This window comes from Dendrobates tinctorius, unplaced genomic scaffold, assembly GCF_039654945.1.
Source record: "Dendrobates tinctorius isolate UK_male_01 unplaced genomic scaffold, ASM3965494v1 ptg000045l, whole genome shotgun sequence".
In the NCBI taxonomy this organism is placed as follows: Eukaryota; Metazoa; Chordata; class Amphibia; order Anura; family Dendrobatidae; genus Dendrobates; species Dendrobates tinctorius.
The window spans coordinates 10,725,725-10,745,202 of record NW_027361713.1 but is presented as its reverse complement, the minus strand read 5'-3'; the positions used below and the strand labels follow the sequence as shown (position 1 = coordinate 10,745,202).

The 19,478-nt window shown below is 45.6% G+C and overlaps 1 protein-coding gene across 3 annotated transcripts in view; it reads right to left on the bottom strand.

Annotated features, from left to right (window-relative positions):
- Positions 1 to 19,478, bottom strand: part of SYNRG (synergin gamma) — a 324,950-nt gene that overhangs the window by 210,999 nt on the left and 94,473 nt on the right. For all 3 annotated transcript variants that reach the window (XM_073575612.1, XM_073575614.1, XM_073575613.1), the window contains exon 6: positions 15,567 to 15,678. In XM_073575612.1, the coding sequence (XP_073431713.1) occupies positions 15,567 to 15,678 (112 nt within the window). The remainder of the gene's footprint in view (positions 1 to 15,566; positions 15,679 to 19,478) is intronic.

Here is a 19,478-nt window from a genome sequence, read left to right as displayed (position 1 = left end):
TGTAATATCGATTACATACATTCGGTACTATATATATATATATATATATATATATATATATATATATATATATATATATATATATATATATATATATATATATATATACACACACACACTATGACTTATCTCGGCTAAGATAAAGCCTAGATCCTCAGGCTACATTCACACTATGGGCGTAGCCAGGATCAAACCTGGGGGGGGGGCAGAACCTCATACAGTTCCGCAGAATTTCATACTGCACACCTCAGCTGCTGCAGAACCTCATACTTCACACCGCTACACTTGAAAATAAAGCCTGCACCTTAAGAAGATGTGGTGATGAATGCAGTCTATTTATTCCAACTAACAATTGATGTTAATGTGTTACTGAAGACGAGCAATGCCTGTCCTGGGCGTCCTTTTGGGCAGCTATGAGGTGCACCTGACTGGTGCTAAAAAAAAAAAAAAAAGGAGTGTTAGTCTGTGTGCTACCCGGCTTTCATTCTTTTTGGTACAGATATGATATGGATAGACAGATATGGATATATAGATAGAGCTGATTTCTAATCTGCTTTTGCTATTGAAAACATTATCTATGAGCTCAAAAACCTTTCAGGTGATGCAGCTTTTTTAAAAAGCTGATCTGCTTTTGCAACTGAAAAACGTATCCTCAAAAAACGCAGGAAAAACGCTGTGTGTTAATGTGGCCTTAGATCAGGAATAGAACAGTCATTTATAGGACATTTCATAACTTTTCCAAATTCCTATGAAAAAATATTCAGCACAGTCTGCACTGAACTACTGTACCCAATTTATTATATATTTTAGGAGTTGGAGTCGGTCCCGACTCCAACTCCGACTCCACCAAAATGAGCACCGACTCAGACTCCACAACTCCGACTCCACAGCCCTGATTATTTCCACCACTGAATCCACTTCTGGCTGTGCCGCCATGGTGAAGCTTTGGCTGTGCGCGATCCTGCATGACCGCTGCTGCTGCGCAGCTGGGAAGAGGTGCGCTGGCGCTGCTCTTGCGTATGCAGCTGCCCCTGCGTCTCCTCTTTCTGTGGCTTTTCACTCATGGTGATCGCTCCTCTCCCCTTTAGTGGGGTTTTTAATATGGGCCCGTTTTTTTTCTTCTCTTTGGAGCGCGGCGCCGCGTGCTTCCCCTTCCCAGTGGTGCTCTGCACCCCTGCCGGAAGTGGCCACCCGCGCATGCACACTGCGAATTTCCCAGCAGTGCACTGAGCCTCCCTTTCTTAAGGGAGTTGTGCTTGCGTGCCTAATGCCGGCATCCTGCTGCAGAAGCCCTGTATACCGCGGTTACCGGTGGCCGCCGCCATCCTCCACTTGCCGCTCCGAGGCCCGGCGCCTGCAGAGGCCTTGTATCCCGCGCCTCCTGGTGGCCACCGCCACCCTCCACTGGCCGCTCGGAGGCCCGGCGGGAGGCTCTCCATTAGTGACCGCCGCCACTATTCTTTGAGGAGGCAGCACCCCCTTTTTTTGGGGGGGGGGGGATCGGCAGACTTCTTCCATCTTCACTGCCTCTCCCCACTCACCCTCAAGGTCCGCCGACCCCAGTGGTGGTGCTTCGGGGGAAGCCAGCACATGGCCCCGACCCAGCCGAGGTAGGGAGCCCCACTGCCTGTTACCGCACTGGTTCGGTCCCCGGCATCCCGCGTCGATCTGCAGGTACGTGCTGTAGGTTCCCCGTCAGGGACAGGAAACCAACTGATGTGGGAGAGAGGTACCGCCTTTTTCATCTGTAGGTTTCCTGTCCCTGAGGGTGGATCCCTCTCTCTTCATGGTGCCGTCATGGGGAAAGAGAAAGTTCATAGGTTTCTTTCAAATTGGTAAGAACCAGCCTCTTCTGGACATGAGTTTTCTTACCATTTACTTTCATAGACACACAATCTTTCTTGCCAGGCATAATTCAGCTCACTTCATCACTATTGTAAAAATCTTTCACTTTACCCACTATAGCTTCATCTAATGTTTTGCCTGGTTTAGGATCAGGACAAGACATGAAATTTTTTTGTTCAACTAGAGATTTGGCTTTTCTAGCCATTTTATTGCGAACGTTAAATTAATTTTCTACTCTTTTGCATGTCCAACTCTTCGGTAGTGTAGTCAGTATCATGAACTGTTCACTTCTGCTATGGGTGGATTTAAATTGATCTTTAAGCTGCAGAATGATCTCTGAATCAGTGTCATTTTTTCCTTCACCTTCTACTGTTTCACCTACCAGCGCAAAGGTCAATTTTTTGTGACTTTCTAATTTTCTTTGGCAACAACCTGGATAATGGATTCTTTTTTCTGCAATGGGTGATTCTTTGATGTTAGAAAGTGATTTATTCAAATACTCTATTGTTGAATCAGGATTTATAAAATCCTCTGTGTTGGAAGTTACAGGTTCTTCAAAAATTTTCTGCCTGCAGAGTATTTTTCCCTTTTGCAAGCTGCTTTCTACAACTGTCACAAGTTTTCATGCCTGCATTGATTGATGGATTTATATGAAACATCCAATCTTGTACTGGCCTAAGATTTTTTGTCTTGTGTCCAGTTTTTTCAAAATGATTGCAACAGAATATATTATAGAATGTTGTTCCTTGAGAAGTAGCAGCTTTGCGGTGTGAGAAAAATACAGTTAATATTAAGGAAGATGGGTAATAAAAATAAAGATTTACAGTACACTTGAGATACCACCATGGTTACTTACCGGTAGACGGGTTTTCCGGAACCCATGACAGCACCACCTGTGAGAGGGATCTGCCCCGCCAGGACAGGAACCTACTGCGATATAAGGGGCGGCACCTCTCCCCCGCTTCAGTTGGGTTACAAAGCATTGAGAGGACTTCCCAGTTAGTTACATGTTAATTCAACACCACATCATATAAAGCACCCTGCTAATTGTGCACACCCATACAGTGAAAAAGGAGGGGGAATATACGGGTGCTGTCATGTGTCCTGGAAAAAACGGCTACCGGTAAGTAACCATGGTGGTTTTCCCTTCACCCATGACAGCACCACCTGAGAGACTTTTGGAGACTTCGAAACACCTTAGGGAGGGACCACCACTTGCAGCACCCTTCTACCAAAGGTTAAGTCAGCAGAGGAGGATAGATTTAATCTATAGTGCTTAAAGAAGGTTGAAGGTGAGGCCCAGGTAGCGGCCTTACAAATCTGTTCAATCGATACCTCTGCCTTTTCAGCCCAGGAGGTTGCCACGGCTCTGGTGGAATGAGCCTTGATGCAGTCAGGAATCGGGATACCACTAGCTGAGTAGGCTACACGAATGGCCTCCCTAATCCATCTAGCAATAGTCCCTTTTGAAACCCCATAGCCTTTCCTGGCACCCTGAAAAGCTACGAATAGGGACTGGAACCTCCTCCACTGGTTGGTGACAGATATGTATTCTAGCAGGGCTCTCAACGTCCAAACTATGGAACTTTTCTTCCCCTGGATTCTTTGGATTATCACAGAAGGATGAGAGAATAATCTCTTGACCTCGATGGAAATCTGACGCTACCTTAGGCAGATAAGCGGGGTCTGTCCTTAGCACCACCCTGTCTTGAAAAACTTGTGTATAGGGTGGATTTACTGAGAGAGCCTGCAGGTCGCTTATTCTACGGGCTGAAGTAAGGGCCACTAAAATGATTGTTTTTAGGGTCAGAAATTTTACAGGGAGCTAATGTAATGGTTCATATGGTTCCCTTAATCTGTGCGTGGAGTATCGGGCCCTGGGCCAGAAGGTCCGGGATCTCTGGCAGAACCCATGGATCGGAGACGGACATTCTCCGTAGTAGGGGCCATCAGAATTACTCTGGCTTGATCGGTCCTGACCTTCTTGACCACTGTTGGGATCATAGCGACTGGGGGAAACGCATAGGCCAGCTTGAAGTCCCACTGAATGTGCAGAGAGTCCACTGCCCATAGATCTTCCCTTGGGTTTAGGGAGCAAAACCTTTGTGTTTGCCTGTTGTGTTTGTTGGCAAAGAGGTCTATCACTGGTTCCCCCCAAAGCTGCGTTATTTTTTGAAAAATGGACCGATTTAGGACCCATTCTCCCTGCCTCAGAGTATTGCGGCTTAGAAAATCGCCTCTATGTCTTCTGCCCCTTTTATGTGTAAGGCTGTTAAAGAGTGTAAGTGTTGCTCTGCCTTGCCCAGGATGTCGTCTGCTGCTTTCATTAGGGGGTATGATTTTGTCCCCCCCTGGTCGTTGATGTATGCCACTGTCACTTTGTTGTCTGACCTGATGCGGACCTCGCGACCCCTGAGTAGGGGAAAGAAGAGGGTTAGGGCTTTGTTCACAGCCCACAATTCTCTAAGATTGGAGGATGCCCTCCTTTCTTGAGGTGTCCAGGACCCCTGGCATACGTGACCCCTTAGGTGCGCCCCCCACCCTAGGGAGCTTGCATCCGTTAGAATCACATCTGTCGCCTGTTTGTCCCAAGGTATTCCTGCGGCCAAATTTGTATTGTCCAGCCACCAGTTGAGAGAGTCTCTGGTCTGTAATGAAAACTCTAGACCTCCTTCTAAACGCCCTCCTAGCGCTCTTTGTGCTGATAGTATCTCCCACTGGAGTTGACGGGTATGAAATTGAGCCCACCTGACAGCAGGAATACAGGACGTCAGAGTGCCTAGTAGAGACATTGCTTTCCTCAACGTCATCTGAGGTTGGTCTCGGGCTGACAAAGCCATGTTCCGCACCTTCTCTTTTTTGGCCTCCGGAAGCAGACACACCTGTTGTTCTGAGTCCAGGATAAATCCCAGGAAGGTCTGTTGCTTTAGGGGTTGTAGTTTTGATTTTTTGAAATTTATTAACCACACCAATTCTTGTAAGGTGTCGGTCACCTGACTTAACTGCGCAGTACATTGGTCCTCGGAGTTGCCCACTATGAGGAAATCGTCCAGATAGGGTATTATGACTGTATCTTGAATCCGAAGGAAAGCTGTTACCTCCGCTATGACCTTGGTGAAAACTCTCGGGGCTATGGATATACCAAACGGAAGAGCTGTGAACTGGAAGTGCTACAGTATGCCTTGGATATAAAGTGCTACCCTCAAGTATATTTGGTAATCTGGATGGATAGGGATATGATAATATGCGTCCTTCAGATCGACTACAGCCATAAAGCAGTCTTGATGTAGTAGCTTTATGGCCGTGGTCACTGACTTCATCTTGAAGGTCTGATTTCTTATCCACCGATTGAGTCCTCTGAGGTTTCTAATTGTCCTGAATGATTGGTCCGGTTTCTTGATCAAAAAAAGTGGTGAATAGAACCCCCTTCCCTTCTGTGTGTCTGGGACTTCGTAAAGGACCTGTTTGTCTATTAGGTTCAGGATCTCTGCTACCAAGGCCAATTGTTCTTCGGCCGCTCTTCTGATAGGGGTAACTACGAACACGGATTTCGGTTGGTGAACAAAGGGGATTTTCAGGCCTTCTTTTAAGATGCCTAGGATCCAGGTATTGGAGAGCTCTTCCCAGGCCTGGGAAAAGAGTGCCAATCTCCCCCCCAACTGGAATACTGGAGTCATTGTGGTGACTTTTTGGAGGTGGAGGTACCCCCACCAAACAAAAAGCCTGACTCCTTTTTCCTTTTGTCCTCCCATCTTCTATCGGCCGGAGGACGCCCCATACTGAACCTTCCGCCTCTCCAAAAGGGCTGTCTCCTCTGCTCTATTGGGAACCTGGGGAAGCCTTTTTTCCTATCGCTTGCTTTTTCCAGAATGTCGTCCAAGTCCTTTCCGAATAAGAATTTCCCATCACAGGGGGAGAGCACAGTTTAGCCTTAGATTGCAGGTCACCCGGACAGCCTTTAAGCCAAAGTGCTCGCCTAACAGCATTTGATAAACTTGCTGCTCTGGCCGTTAACTTCATAGAATCCGCCGAGGTGTCCGCTAAAAAAGCTGCTGCCCCATGCAAGAGATACATATCTGCCAATATTTTCTCTCTTGGGACCCTTGATGCTAATTTTTCTTCCAACTGCTGCAGCCAGATCATGACGGAGCGTGCCGTGCAGGTGCCCGCTATCGCCGGCTTTAGTCCTCCTGCTGTCGCTTCCCATGCATGCCTCAGATATGAGTCTGCCTTCTTATCTAGTGGGTCTCTAAGAAGCCCTGAAGCTTCCAGGGACAGGGCCGATTTTTTTGAAGACCTGGATACTGCCGCATCTATTTTTGCGACTTTGTCCCATATTTCCGCGTCCTTGTGCTCAAAAGGGTATCCCCTTTTAGAGGTGGAGGGAAGAGCACCTGTCTTTTCGGGTTTCCTCCACTCTCTCTCTCTGAGTGCCTGAATCCTTTCGTTCACCGGAAAGGTACGCTTTTTCCTTTCCTGGAGCCCCCCCAACATAACGTCTTCTAGGGTTTTTGTCATTTTCTCTTCCTGTAGGCCCATTGTTGTCCTAATGGCTTTTAGGAGGGCATCTGTGTCTTCCACCAGAAAACATGGCTTACCCCCTGTGTCACTGTCTGAGGAGTCTGATGAGGATGCCTGTTCCGATTGGGACGAGGCTGAAGAGAAATTCGAGGGAGAACTAGGGGAATCCTTTCTACCTTTCCTCCTTTTTTTCAAATAGGGTCTTAATTGAACCCTCCATCTCCGACCTAAGGGCCGATATCAGATTAGCCGCGAAACTAGACGCTTCCTCCGCCATAGTTGGCTGAATACAACCGGCACAGAGATCTTTCTGCCAGTCTCTTGCTAGGGCCGCTTTACATATGGCGCAGTCCCTATTATTTTTCTTGCTTCCTGCTTTTTTGGGCCTTTCCTACGGGGTCAAACATAGACAGAGAAACCCTATTAACAAAATGCTAGCATTCACGAAGATCACTCACCACCCGAAATCAAGGGTACCGGACTCGGAGGCTGCGTCGGAGCACATGACCTGTGCTCTTTGGACATTGAGGAGTCCCCCGACCTGCGGCTGGGGCGACTGCTGCTTGAACGGCTTCCATGTTTTCTGCCAGAGGGCTGTGAGGGAGGCAGGGACACTGAACGCTCCTGTTCTGACTCCATCTTGCACCGCTCGTTCTGCCGCTGCTTCCTCCTATTAAATGACGTGCCTCCGTCCTGGTGAGAGTCTCCCCCTCCCCCCCCTGCGACCGCCGGCCGACCGCTTCCGAAAGCCGGCCGGTGTCGCACCCGGCGCCATTATACCGTCGCCTTTTGCTGACGTCAGCCAGCGCACCCAGAATCCCTAGCACCGCTGACGTCAGCGGCCGGAATAAGCCAGCGTCTCTCCCCTGCCACGGGGATCGAGATGCGGCGTGCACAAGGGGAGGGCGGCACGGTGGGGGCCCCCCGGAGCCACCGAGGATCCCACCTGCGCCCACACGAACCCGATGGCCGGCGCTACAGGTAAGATACCTGTTCTTCCCGCGCCGGGACAGGGATGGGGTTTTTTTTTCCTTTTTTCTTTTTCTTTTTTTTTCCCTTTGCCCATGACAGGCACCGCCGACCGTGGGGTTCCTTCCAGGACAGGAACCCAAACTGAAGCGGGGGAGAGGTGCCGCCCCTTATATCTCAGTAGGTTCCTGTCCTGGCGGGGCGGATCCCTCTCTCAGGTGGTGCTGTCATGGGTGAAGGGAAAATAACTGTTACTATAAAGTGAGTATTAGGGCTAGGGCACACAGCTTTTTCTGTCTGCGGATAAACGCTGCAGTTTTGTCAGCATTATTCTACTGAGTTTTCACTATATCTGCATTAGTTTTTTTATCCATCGCTAGTGAAAACGATGGCAGCTTTTTTTTATATAAATAGTGATAAATGCTGCGTTTATTGCAGTGATCAAAAACTAGTGCAAGCAGTGATTTACTCTAAAAACACTGCATGTGTCTAACCCCATTAAAATTTATGGGGGGCGTTTTTCTGAACGATCACTCAGAATAGCGCTGTGTATATTAGCCCTTAATAAGAAAATAATTAAACTATTAATATAAATTTACTCAAACTTTAAACACTCACCAATATTGGAGCACAACGACTCCCTTGATGTCTGTTTAGAGACTATTGTTTGTTCAAGAGTGAACATGTCCAGGCAAGTCAGAACATGAAAGCTCGGAAGCTCTGTCTTACTTCCTGACTCTGCTGTGGGCAGATACTTAACATGATTGACAGAGCTGCTGGCATGTCATCTGCTCTGCATTCACTGTCTACCCCTGTTCATTCTCAGGTTGAGCCCTATCAAAGCTTTCTCCTCTGTCCTCTCCTGCTTCTAAGCTGTAAAATAATTTAAAAAATACAGTAATCTAACACTCATGGATTATTTGGTAAATATAGACCCCACACTTTTAGACCACAGGCTGAACAAATCTGAATCCAAGATTTTCGAATTGACACTGTTATATAAATATTTTTTTTTAAATATGATCCCATCATGATCCCAACTTGAATTTTGGTACAGATGTGGCTAGGAGCATAGCAGGCACATGTGCATTTTTTTAAATTTTTAAATTAAATCGATTTTTTCGAAAATGCATTTTCAAATTTTGCGTTTGCCTTCGCATGGTTAAAATATTAACAAAGTTACTCTTGTGACATATCTCGTGAAAGCCTGTACAATTCTGAGTAGAATGGTGTTTATTTTGTTTCGCTATCTTTTTTCTAGCCTGAGTTATGAGGAGAAATGTACAGGCAGGAAACACCGAAATTCGTACTTTCCGGACTTTGAAAATCAATTTAGAAAAAAAAATTCTAGAATTTTTTTTCTTCACATTTTGCATTTTTTGACACACTATTACCAAATAACAAAATCTCAAAAGAATTAAAAATATAGAGGTAAAAATCATTGGTTCACTTGACATGGAATGACCCAATAGGGATGGGGGCATGCATACTATGTCGAGATGGGGGCCCGGAATACCAGAATAGGGAAGGGGCCATGCATACTAGGATGACATGAGGGCCATGTATACTAGGATAGGGATGGGGGCCCTGCATACCAAGATAGGGATGATGGATCCATGCATACCAGGATAGGGAAGCCATATGTATCAGGGTGGGATGAGGGGACCATATATACCAGGATAGGGGATAATATGTACTGAATTGACCACATTTTTGCTTCAATTTTTCCCTAATTTCCTCTAAAACCTAGGTACGTCTTATGGTCCAAGAAATACGGTATACTGCAATGAACCACACAGTCAATTCCACACCTACATGGCATAATACAAAAAAAAAAAAAAAAAAAATGATATCTCTTCGGATCATACAAGTCCAACATTTGAACATCACCCCATGCCTTGCTAGTCTCCGTATCAAACATGATTCCATGAGTGTGAACATACAAACTCAATGAGGAAGAGAATCAGCAAGAAACGTGGAAGAAAAAAAAATTCTCCCATCACTGCTTATAACCAATTGTGATAAAATCTGCCTAATATACTACAGTGAGCCCACACTGTACATCCAAATGGAGGCACCCACACACAGTTTTGTCTCTTATGTGCATATGCCTGGTATCCAGTGCAGAACACATTATAATAATATAATAAATTTTATTTCTATAGCGCCGACATATTCCGCAGCACTTTACATTTCAGAGGGGACTTGTACAGCCAATATACATTACAGCATAACAATAATAACATAGATTATAAAAAAAACCAAGAGGAATGAGGGCCCTGCTCGCAAGCTTACAGTCTATGAGGAAAGAGGTAGACACAAAAGGTAGGTGGTAACAGCTGCCCTGATTGTATGGACCAGCCATAATGTTAAGTGTGTAACAGTACAGACACAGAGGGCTGATGGATGCATAAAGCATGTGGGAACATGATGCGGGGAACCTGGTTATGGTAAAACTTTTGGCTATGCCACACAGGGATAGATTAGGTTAATGTGTTGAGGCGGTAGGCCAGTCTGAATAATTTGTTTCTCATTTGTTTCATTGTGCATATAAGGGTGTGACCGCCCTGTTTCTGAGTTGGAAAATCCATCCTGTCTGGCCTATACTATTACTGGTGGTTCAGTCCCTCTGTCCTTGTTCACATTTACGTCACTTGACAAGTGGAAAGGTTTTAAATACAAGAGTTAGGACTGTCCCACAAGGGTTGCCGTGACGTGGCGGGATGGCTTCTACACTATTTTGAACAAAATTTTGTTAACTAAATACCCTTATTATTACTATTATTACTACCTTCATGCAATTTTTGCAATATATTTTTTTACTTTTTTATTCCAGGATATTTGTTTTGTGTTTTGCTTTTGGTTCAGTCTGAATAAATGCGTTTTCAGGGCACGCTTAAAATTGTGGGGATTGAGGACTAATCGTATTGACCTAGGAAGTGCATTCCAAAGAATTGGCGCAGCACGTGTAAAGTCTTGGAGACGGGAGTGGGAGGTTCTGATTATTGTGGATGCTAACCTCAGGTCATCAGCAGAACGGAGGGTGCGGGTAGGGTGGTATACTGAAACAAGGGAGAAGATGTAGGGTGGTGCTGAGCCATGGAGGGCTTTGTGGGTGAGGGTAATAAGTTTATACTGAATTCTGGAGTGGATGGGTAGCCAGTGTAATGACTGGCACAAGGTAGAGGCATCGGTGTAACGATTGGTGAGGAATATGATCCTGGCTGCAGCATTCAAGACAGATTGGAGAGGGGAGAGTTTGGTAAAAGGGAGACCGATTAGAAGAGAGTTACAATAGTTGAGACGAGAATGAATAAGAGAAACAGTAAGAGTTTTTGCAGAGTCAAAAGTAAGAAAAGGTCGAATTCTAGAAATGTTTTTGAGGTGCAGATGACAAGAGCGAGCCAGTGATCGAATGTGGGGGGCAAAGGAAAACTAGGATTCAAGTATGACCCCAAGACAGCGGGCATGTTGCTGGGGAGTAATAGTGGAACCACACACAGAAATGGCAATGTCGGGTATAGGTACATTAGTAGAGGGAGGAAACACAAGGAGTTCAGTCTTCGACAGGTTCAGTTTCAGATATAGTGAGGACATGATGTTAGACACAGCGTTTAGACAATCGCCGGAGTTTTCTAGAAAGGCTGGCATGATGTCAGGAGAAGAAGCGTATAATTGGGTGTCATCAGCATAGAGATGGTACTGGAAACCAAATCTACTGATTGTTTTACCAATAGGGGCAGTGTACAAGGAGAAGAGGAGGGGGCCTAGAACCGATCCTTGAGGAACCCCAACAGTAAGGGGAAGGTGAAAGGAGGAGGAACCGGCAAAAGATACAGTAAAGGAGCGGTCAGAGAGATAGGAGGAGAACCAGGAGAGAACGGTGTCCTTGAGGCCAATGGAACGGAGCATAGTGAGGAGGAGCTGATGATCCACAATGTCGAATGCTGCAGAGAGATCCAAGAGAATTAGCATGAAGTAGTGACCATTTGATTTAGCTGTTAGTAGATCATTAGAAACTTTAGTGAGGGCAGTTTCAGTAGAGTGTAAAGAGCGGAAACCGGATTGGAGAGGGTCGAGAAGAGAGTTATCTGAGAGATAGCGGATAAGACGGGAGTGGACCAGGCGTTCCAGGAGTTTAGAGATGAAGGGAAGATTAGAGACAGGTCTATAGTTAGCGGCACAGTTTTGGTCGAGGGATGGTTTTTTAAGTAGTGGATGTATGATGGCATGCTTAAATGAGGAGGGAAAGATACCAGAAGAGAGAGAGAGAGGTTAAATATTTTAGTTAGGTGAGGGGTGACAGCAGGGGAAAGGGACTGGAGGAGATGTGACAGAAATGGGTCACTGGTGCAAGTGGTTGGGCGAGAAGATGCAAGGAGCCTGCTTACTTCTTCCTCTGTAACTGATTCAAAATCAGAGAGTGAGCTAGATGCACTGGGGGAGGGAGGACAGTGCATGGTATGAGGTGATTGGGAGATAATTTCCTGTCGGATTTGGTCAATATTTTCTTTGAAGTAATTGGCCAGATCGTCAGCTCGGAGCTCCGTTGTTGGGGCCTGTACTCTTGGGTTGAGTAGAGAATGAAAAGTGTGAAAGAGACGTTTCAAGTTATCGGACAGTGAGGTGATGAGGGTGTTGAAATAGGTTTGTTTGGAGAGGTGAAGGGCAGTGTTGTATGTTCTAAGCATAAACTTATAATGGACGAAATCTTCGTGTAGATTGGATTTTCTCTCCACAGACGTTCGGCTCACCTGGAGCACCGCTGCAGGAAACGTGTTGGCAGGGTGTGCCAGGGTTGTCGCAGTCTGTGTTGTGGTGTTCTATTTATAGGGGGTGCAAATTCATCCAGGGCACTTTGAAGTGTTTCATTGTAATGCTTCAATGCAGAATCAGGGCATGAGAGGGAGGAGATAGGGGCCAAAGAAGACTGCAAGTTCTTCATAAGTTTCTGGGTGTTAATGGCCTGTATGTTTCCATAGGTATGGACAGTGGGGGGTGACCTGAGCAGCCTGGCAGTCCTTGATAGAGAATGAAAGAAGATTGTGGTCAGAGAGTGGGAGAGGGGAGTTTGCAAAATCATCCACTGCACAAAGCTGAGAGAAGACCAAGTCGAGGGAGTTTCCGTCTTCATGCGTTGGAGAATTAGTAAGCTGCGAAAGGCCAAACGAGGAGGTTAGAGATAAAAGGTGAGTAGCAGATAGGGAGAGGGGAAGAGCAATGGGGATGATGAAATCTCCAATGATGAGGGTAGGGATGTCACAGGAGAGAAAATGTGGAAGCCAAGTGGCAAAATGATCCAGGAACTGATGAGAGGGGCCGGGAGGACGATACACCACCGCCACTCGCATGGAGAAGGGGATGTAGAGTCTGCAGCATGGACCTCAAAAGAAGGGAAGACTAGTGAGGGTAGTTGAGGGATAACCTGAGAGGTACATTTTGGTGATAGGAGCTGACCAACGCCTCCACCTGCTCTATTGTCTGACCTTGGGGTATGAGAGAAGTGTAGTCCCCCGTATGAAAGAGCAGCAGCGGTAGTGTCTGACTGCTGGATCCAGGTTTCAGTAAGAGCCAGGAGGTTAAGAGAATTAGAAAGGAAAAAGTCATGAGTGAAGGAGAGTTTGTTACACACTGAGCGAGAATTCCAAAGTGCACAATTAAGAGAGGCAGATGGCATGCAGGGAATATTAATAAGATTAGAGGGGTTTCTGAGTGTAGCAGTGGGGGGGTTTGACTTTCTATAACATGGGGGACCAGGGTTGGGAGCAATGTCTCCTGCGACTAGGAGAAGTATAGAAAGTGTGAGCAGATGGTAAAGTGATTTGTGAGAGCGTCTCTTATGTTGAATGGTGGGACTGACTGGGTCTGTGCAATTTAACAATGTGAAAAGAGCATGAGTGCTATACATAGGAGAGGAAAGGAGCGAGGGGCCTATATGGATGGAGTGTAGAGAGTTAATGCCAGGGCGGTGGATGTGTGTGAATGCAGCGGCCAGGATATAAATAACACAAATGCATATGGTATATATTTGTTGTATTCCAAATGTACAGGGAGTAGATGTATATAAATGTCTTACCTGTCTCCGGCCCTGTCTAACTGCCATGTTATAACTGCCAGTACTTTGATACATGTACTTGGATTACATGTGCATAAATGCCCCCTGCATAAATGCTCCCCCAAGCTATGTCTGAATATACAGGAGGCTAAGGCTTAGATTTTTTTTTCTTTGGGCTCTCTTCTCATTAATCAATCAAACTAAACTGAGAGAGCAGTACCCAATAAAATGTTGTGGTCAAATAAACAGTTGTCCAACACTACATGGATCATAAAGCACTTTGAAAAGTTTCTTGACCTCACAACATATGCAGAGTAAGTTGAAATAACTATATAACAGATACAGTGGGGAAAAAAAGTATTTCGTCAGTCAGCAATAGTGCAAGTTCCACCACTTAAAAAGATGAGAGGCGTCTGTAATTTACATCATAGGTAGACCTCAACTATGGGAGACAAACTGAGAAAAAAAAATCCAGAAAATCACATTGTCTGTTTTTTTTTTCATTTTATTTGCATATTATGGTGGAAAATAAGTATTTGGTCAGAAACAAGCAATCAAGATTTCTGGCTCTCACAGACCTGTAACTTCTTCTTTAAGAGTCTCCTCTTTCCTCCACTCATTACCTGTAGTAATGGCACCTGTTTAAACTTGTTATCAGTATAAAAAGACACCTGTGCACACCCTCAAACAGTCTGACTCCAGACTCCACTATGGTGAAGACCAAAGAGCTGTCAAAGGACACCAGAAACAAAATTGTAGCCCTGCACCAGGCTGGGAAGACTGAATCTGCAATAGCCAACCAGCTTGGAGTGAAGAAATCAAATGTGGGAGCAATAATTAGAAAATGGAAGACATACAAGACCACTGATAATCTCCCTCGATCTGGTGCTCCACGCAAAATCCCACCCCGTGGGGTCAGAATGATCACAAGAACGGTGAGCAAAAATCCCAGAACCACGCGGGGGGACCTAGTGAATGAACTGCAGAGAGCTGGGACCAATGTAACAAGGCCTACCATAAGTAACACACTACGTCACCATGGACTCAGATCCTGCAGTGCCAGACGTGTCCCACTGCTTAAGCCTGTACATGTCCGGGCCCGTCTGAAGTTTGCTAGAGAGCATTTGGATGATCCAGAGGAGTTTTGGGAGAATGTCCTATGGTCTGATGAAACCAAACTGGAACTGTTTGGTAGAAACACAACTTGTCGTGTTTGGAGGAAAAAGAATACTGAGTTGCATCCATCAAACACCATACCTACTGTAAAGCATGGTGGTGGAAACATCATGCATTGGGGCTGTTTCTCTGCAAAGGGGCCAGGACGACTGATCCGGGTACATGAAAGAATGAATGGGGCCATGTATCGTGAGATTTTGAGTGCAAACCTCCTTCCATCAGCAAGGGCATTGAAGATGAAACGTGGCTGGGTCTTTCAACATGACAATGAATCCAAAGCACACCGCCAGGGCAACGAAGGAGTGGCTTCGTAAGAAGCATTTCAAGGTCCTGGAGTGGCCTAGCCAGTCTCCAGATCTCAACCCTATAGAAAACCTTTGGAGGGAGTTGAAAGTCCGTGTTGCCAAGCGAAAAGCCAAAAACATCACTGCTCTAGAGGAGATCTGCATGGAGGAATGGGCCAACATACCAACAACAGTGTGTGGCAACCTTGTGAAGACTTACAGAAAACGTTTGACCTCTGTCATTGCCAACAAAGGATATATCACAAAGTATTGAGATGAAATTTTGTTTCTGACCAAATACTTATTTTCCACCATAATATGCAAATAAAATGAAAAAAAAACAGACAATGTGATTTTCTGGATTTTTTTTTCTCAGTTTGTCTCCCATAGTTGAGGTCTACCTATGATGTAAATTACAGACGCCTCTCATCTTTTTAAGTGGTGGAACTTGCACTATTGCTGACTGACTAAATACTTTTTTTCCCCACTGTATAAGCTTGCATAGTTGAAAACACATATATAGAATTCATGATTAACTGCTTGCTGACATTGAATGGAGAAACACAGGAGTTGATTCAGAGCAGAGATTGAAAGAGCAGGTTACCAGATATAAGCTTGCATAGTTGAAAACACATATATAGCATTCAGGATTAACTGATTGACAGTCTTTGTCATCTGCATACGGCACAATTTTGCTTATTCCATAATTATATTACCTGGTTTCAAGGCATGCAACACTGGAGGTGGGTGCATTCTTGCATTTCTGGAAAATCCATCCAAATTTCCTCTAATGGCTTCCATTGCATCATCTCTGCATTTTTCAGTGGTCTAGGCAAACAACATTTAATTTGCAGAGTAGGTTTCACTAAAAACAAATTACGTTCATGGACACATCTCATCTTTCCATTAGTAATGAGCATTTTCAACATATTTATTTACTTCACCCCAATGCACGAAATCCAATTCTTCACTTGAGGTGCAAAGTACTAACTGAATCAGAAAGCAAAGCAGCTGAAAAGGGAAAATAGATATTTTAAAGGGGTTGGGTTGTCCGTTACCTGGGCAACCCATTTTAAATAAAAAACACCATACACTTGCCTTTCCTTATGGATCGGGATATTGTTATGCCATCAGAGCCCTGCAGCTAATAAATGGCCGCTATTGGCTGCTGGGCCATCACTTCTTCAACTTGTCTGGGGGTCCTGACTTCGAATGAACCCAAGACATGCAGAAAATTAAAAGCACAGTAGCCCAATAGCAGTCACTGTTTGGCAGCATAGTTCACTATTATTTTATATAGCACCATTGATTCCATGGTGCTGTACATGAGAAGGGGTTACATACAAATAACAGATATCACTTACAGTAAGCAAACTAACAATGACAGACTGATACAGATGGGAGAGGACCCTGCCCTTGCGGGCTTACATTCTACAGGATGGTGGGGAAGGAGACAGTAGGTTGGGGGGTTGCAGCAGCTCCAGTGTTGGTGAGGCGGTAGTTCCGGTAGTGGTGAGGAGGCAGTGGGGTCATTTCAGGCTGTAAGCCTTCTTGAAGAGGTGGGTTTTTAGGTTCCGTTTAAAGGATCAGAATGTGGTTAATAGTCGGACATGTCGGGGCACAGAATTCCAGAAGATGGGGGATATCCGGGAGAAGTCTTGGAGGCGATTAGGTGAGGAACGAATAAGTGTGGAGGAGAGAAGGAGGTCATGGGAGGATAGGAGATTATGTGAGGGAAGATATAGGGAGATTAGTTCAGAAATATATGGAGGAGACAGGTTATGGATGGCTTTGTAGGTCAGTATTAGTAATTTGAACTGGAAATGCTGAGGGAATAGGAGCCAGTGAAGAGTTTTGCAGAGGGGAAAAGCGGAGGCGTAGCGAGGAGAGAGACGAATTAGTCGGGCAGCAGAGTTAAAGATGGACTGGAGAGGTTCGAGAGTGTTAGCAGGGAGGCCACAGAAAAGAATGTTGCAGTAGCCAAGGCAGGAGATAAGGGCATGCAAAAGCATTTTAGTAGATTGAGTGTTAAGGAAAGGACCAATTCTGGAAATATTTTTGAGCTGGAGGCGACAGGAGGTGGAAAGAACTTGGATGTGCAGTTTGAAGGACAGGGAAGAGGCAGTGAACTTCTGGTACGGAGGAAAACATGATGTCATTTACTGTGATAGATAGATCAGGTAAGGAAGATCTGTGAGATGGAGGAAAGATGATGAGTTCAGATTTGTCCACATTTAGTTTAAAGGAAGCGAGAGGAGAAGGAGGAGGATATGGCTGACAGACACTCCGGGATTCTGGACAGCAGAGAGGTGACGTCTGGGCCAGAGAGGTAAATCTGTGTGTTATCAGCATAAAGGTGGTACTGGAATCCATGGGACTTTATGAGTTGTCCCAGGCCAAGTGTATACCGTATATTGAGAAGAGTAGGGGTCCTAGAACAGAACCTTGGGGGACTCCAACAGAGTGGGATGATGAGGTAGTGTGGGAGTGGGAGATGCTGAATGTATGGCTGGAAAGGTATGAGGAGATCCAGGATAGGGCGAGGTCTTTGATGCCAAAGGAAGAGAGGTTCTGTAGTAGGAGGCAGTGATTAACTGTGTCGAAAGCAGAGGACAGGTCTAAAAGGAGGAGAATAGAGTATTGTCAGTTAGCCTTGGATGTAAGTAGGTCGCTCGTAATTCTGGTCAGAGCAGTCTCAGTGGAATAATGGGGACGGAAACCAGATTGTAGATTGTCAAACAGCAAGTTAAATGAGAGGTGGGAGGAAAGTGCAGCATGGACGTGCTGCTCCATGAGTTTGGAAGCGAATGAAAGCAGCGATATTGGGTGATAGCTGGACATAGCGGTTGGGTTGAGGGTTGGCTTTTTAAGGATAGGCGTGATTGTGGCATGTTTGAAAGCAGAAAGGAAGGTACCAGAAGTTAATGATAGGTTGAAGAGATGGGTTAGGGATGGGATAAATGTGGTGATGAGGTTGGGAAAGAGGTGGGATGGGATAGGGTCTAGTACACAAGTGGTGAGGTGTGATTTCGAGAGGAGACAATTAAGCTCCCCTTTAGTGATGTTGGAGAGGGAGGTTATGGGGGAAGGGCATTGGTATGGTATACAAAGGGGTTGTGATGGTTGAACAATAAAAATTTGCCTTGTTTGGTCGATATTTATGAAGTGTATGGCAAAGTCCTCAGCAGAGATGAGGAGGGTTGTAGGGGAGAGTGGTGGGTGGAGGAGTAAGTTAAAAGTTTTGAATAACTGTTGTTGTAGGATAGGAAACATACGAGGGGTGTGAAGTAGGCCTGTTTAGCAGAGGAGAGGGCAGATTTGAAAGAGTGTTGCTTGCTTCAGTGCAGTGAAATCTTGCGACTTTGATTTCTTCCAACGCCACTTTGCAACCCTACCAGAGCTTTTTTAGTGATGCCATCGTGCTAGGGTTGTCTATGGATACGTCGCACTCTGACATGAAATGAGAGGGGCGACCGTGTCAATAGATGATGCGAGAGTGGCAATGTAGAAAGCAGTGGCACGGTCTTGTGTTGTGGGAGGATTCTGCGGGGGGTGTGCATGTTGCTGGACATCGTTGGCAGGTGAGGACAGGGATGAGAAAGTAAGTAGATTGGTGGTCAGACAGAGAAAGAGGGAAGGTTGAGAAGTTAGCTAGGGCGCAGAGACGGGTGAAAACTAGGTCTAATGTATGTCCGTCTGTGTGGGTGGCTGAGGAGAACCACTGAGTAAAGTCCAAAAGATGAAGTAAGAGACAGGAGTTTGGACGCTGTTTACTGAAGGGTATCAGTAGGGATGTTGAAATCACTCATGATGATAGTGGGAATATCAGAGGAAAGAAAGTGAGGAAGCCAGGTGGAGAACTGGTCAATAAAGGCAGTGGCCAGGCCCGGAGGTTGGTATCCGACGGCCACTTGGAGGGAGAGTAAATATGGACAGAGTGGACTTCAAAAGAGGGGAGGATAAGGGAGGGTACAGGTGGAATTGGGTTAAAGGTGCAGTTAGTAGAAAGGAGACATGCATAACACTTAGAGATGGGCGGACACCTGGATGTTCGGGTTCAGCAGAATAGTTACAAAATGGTTTGGGTTCAGGTGCCAGTACAGTACCCGGACCCCATTCACTTGAATGGTGGGTCCGAACATCCAGTGTTTGCCACGCTGTCATGTGCATGACAAGATGGTAAACACCTATTCTGATCGGCGGTAAAATCATCAGACCGCCACAGCCGATCAGACAGCCACAGTTCTCACGCTGTCAAAAGACAGTATGTGCATGCAGCTGTGATCGGAGGTATAAAAAGTTTACCTCCGGTCATTGGGGTCAGCTGATGGAACTACTGCTCCCATCAGCCTACACATGCTGCCGCTAATAACAGTGAAAGCAGGAGCGGCTGAAGGAAGGATTCATCAGCCAGAGGTGTAAATAATTTAAAAAAAAAAAAATGGAGTGGGTTCCCCTGTACTTTTGATAACCAGCAAAGCAAAACTCAGAGCCAGGGCAGCAACCCTGAGCTACCAGCTTCAGCAGGGCTGTTTATCAAGAATAGAGGGGTCGTCAAACCATATTTTTTAATTATTTAAGTATGGACGCTGACCTTTACTGTTCGGGTTAGCTTCTCTAATAACGAT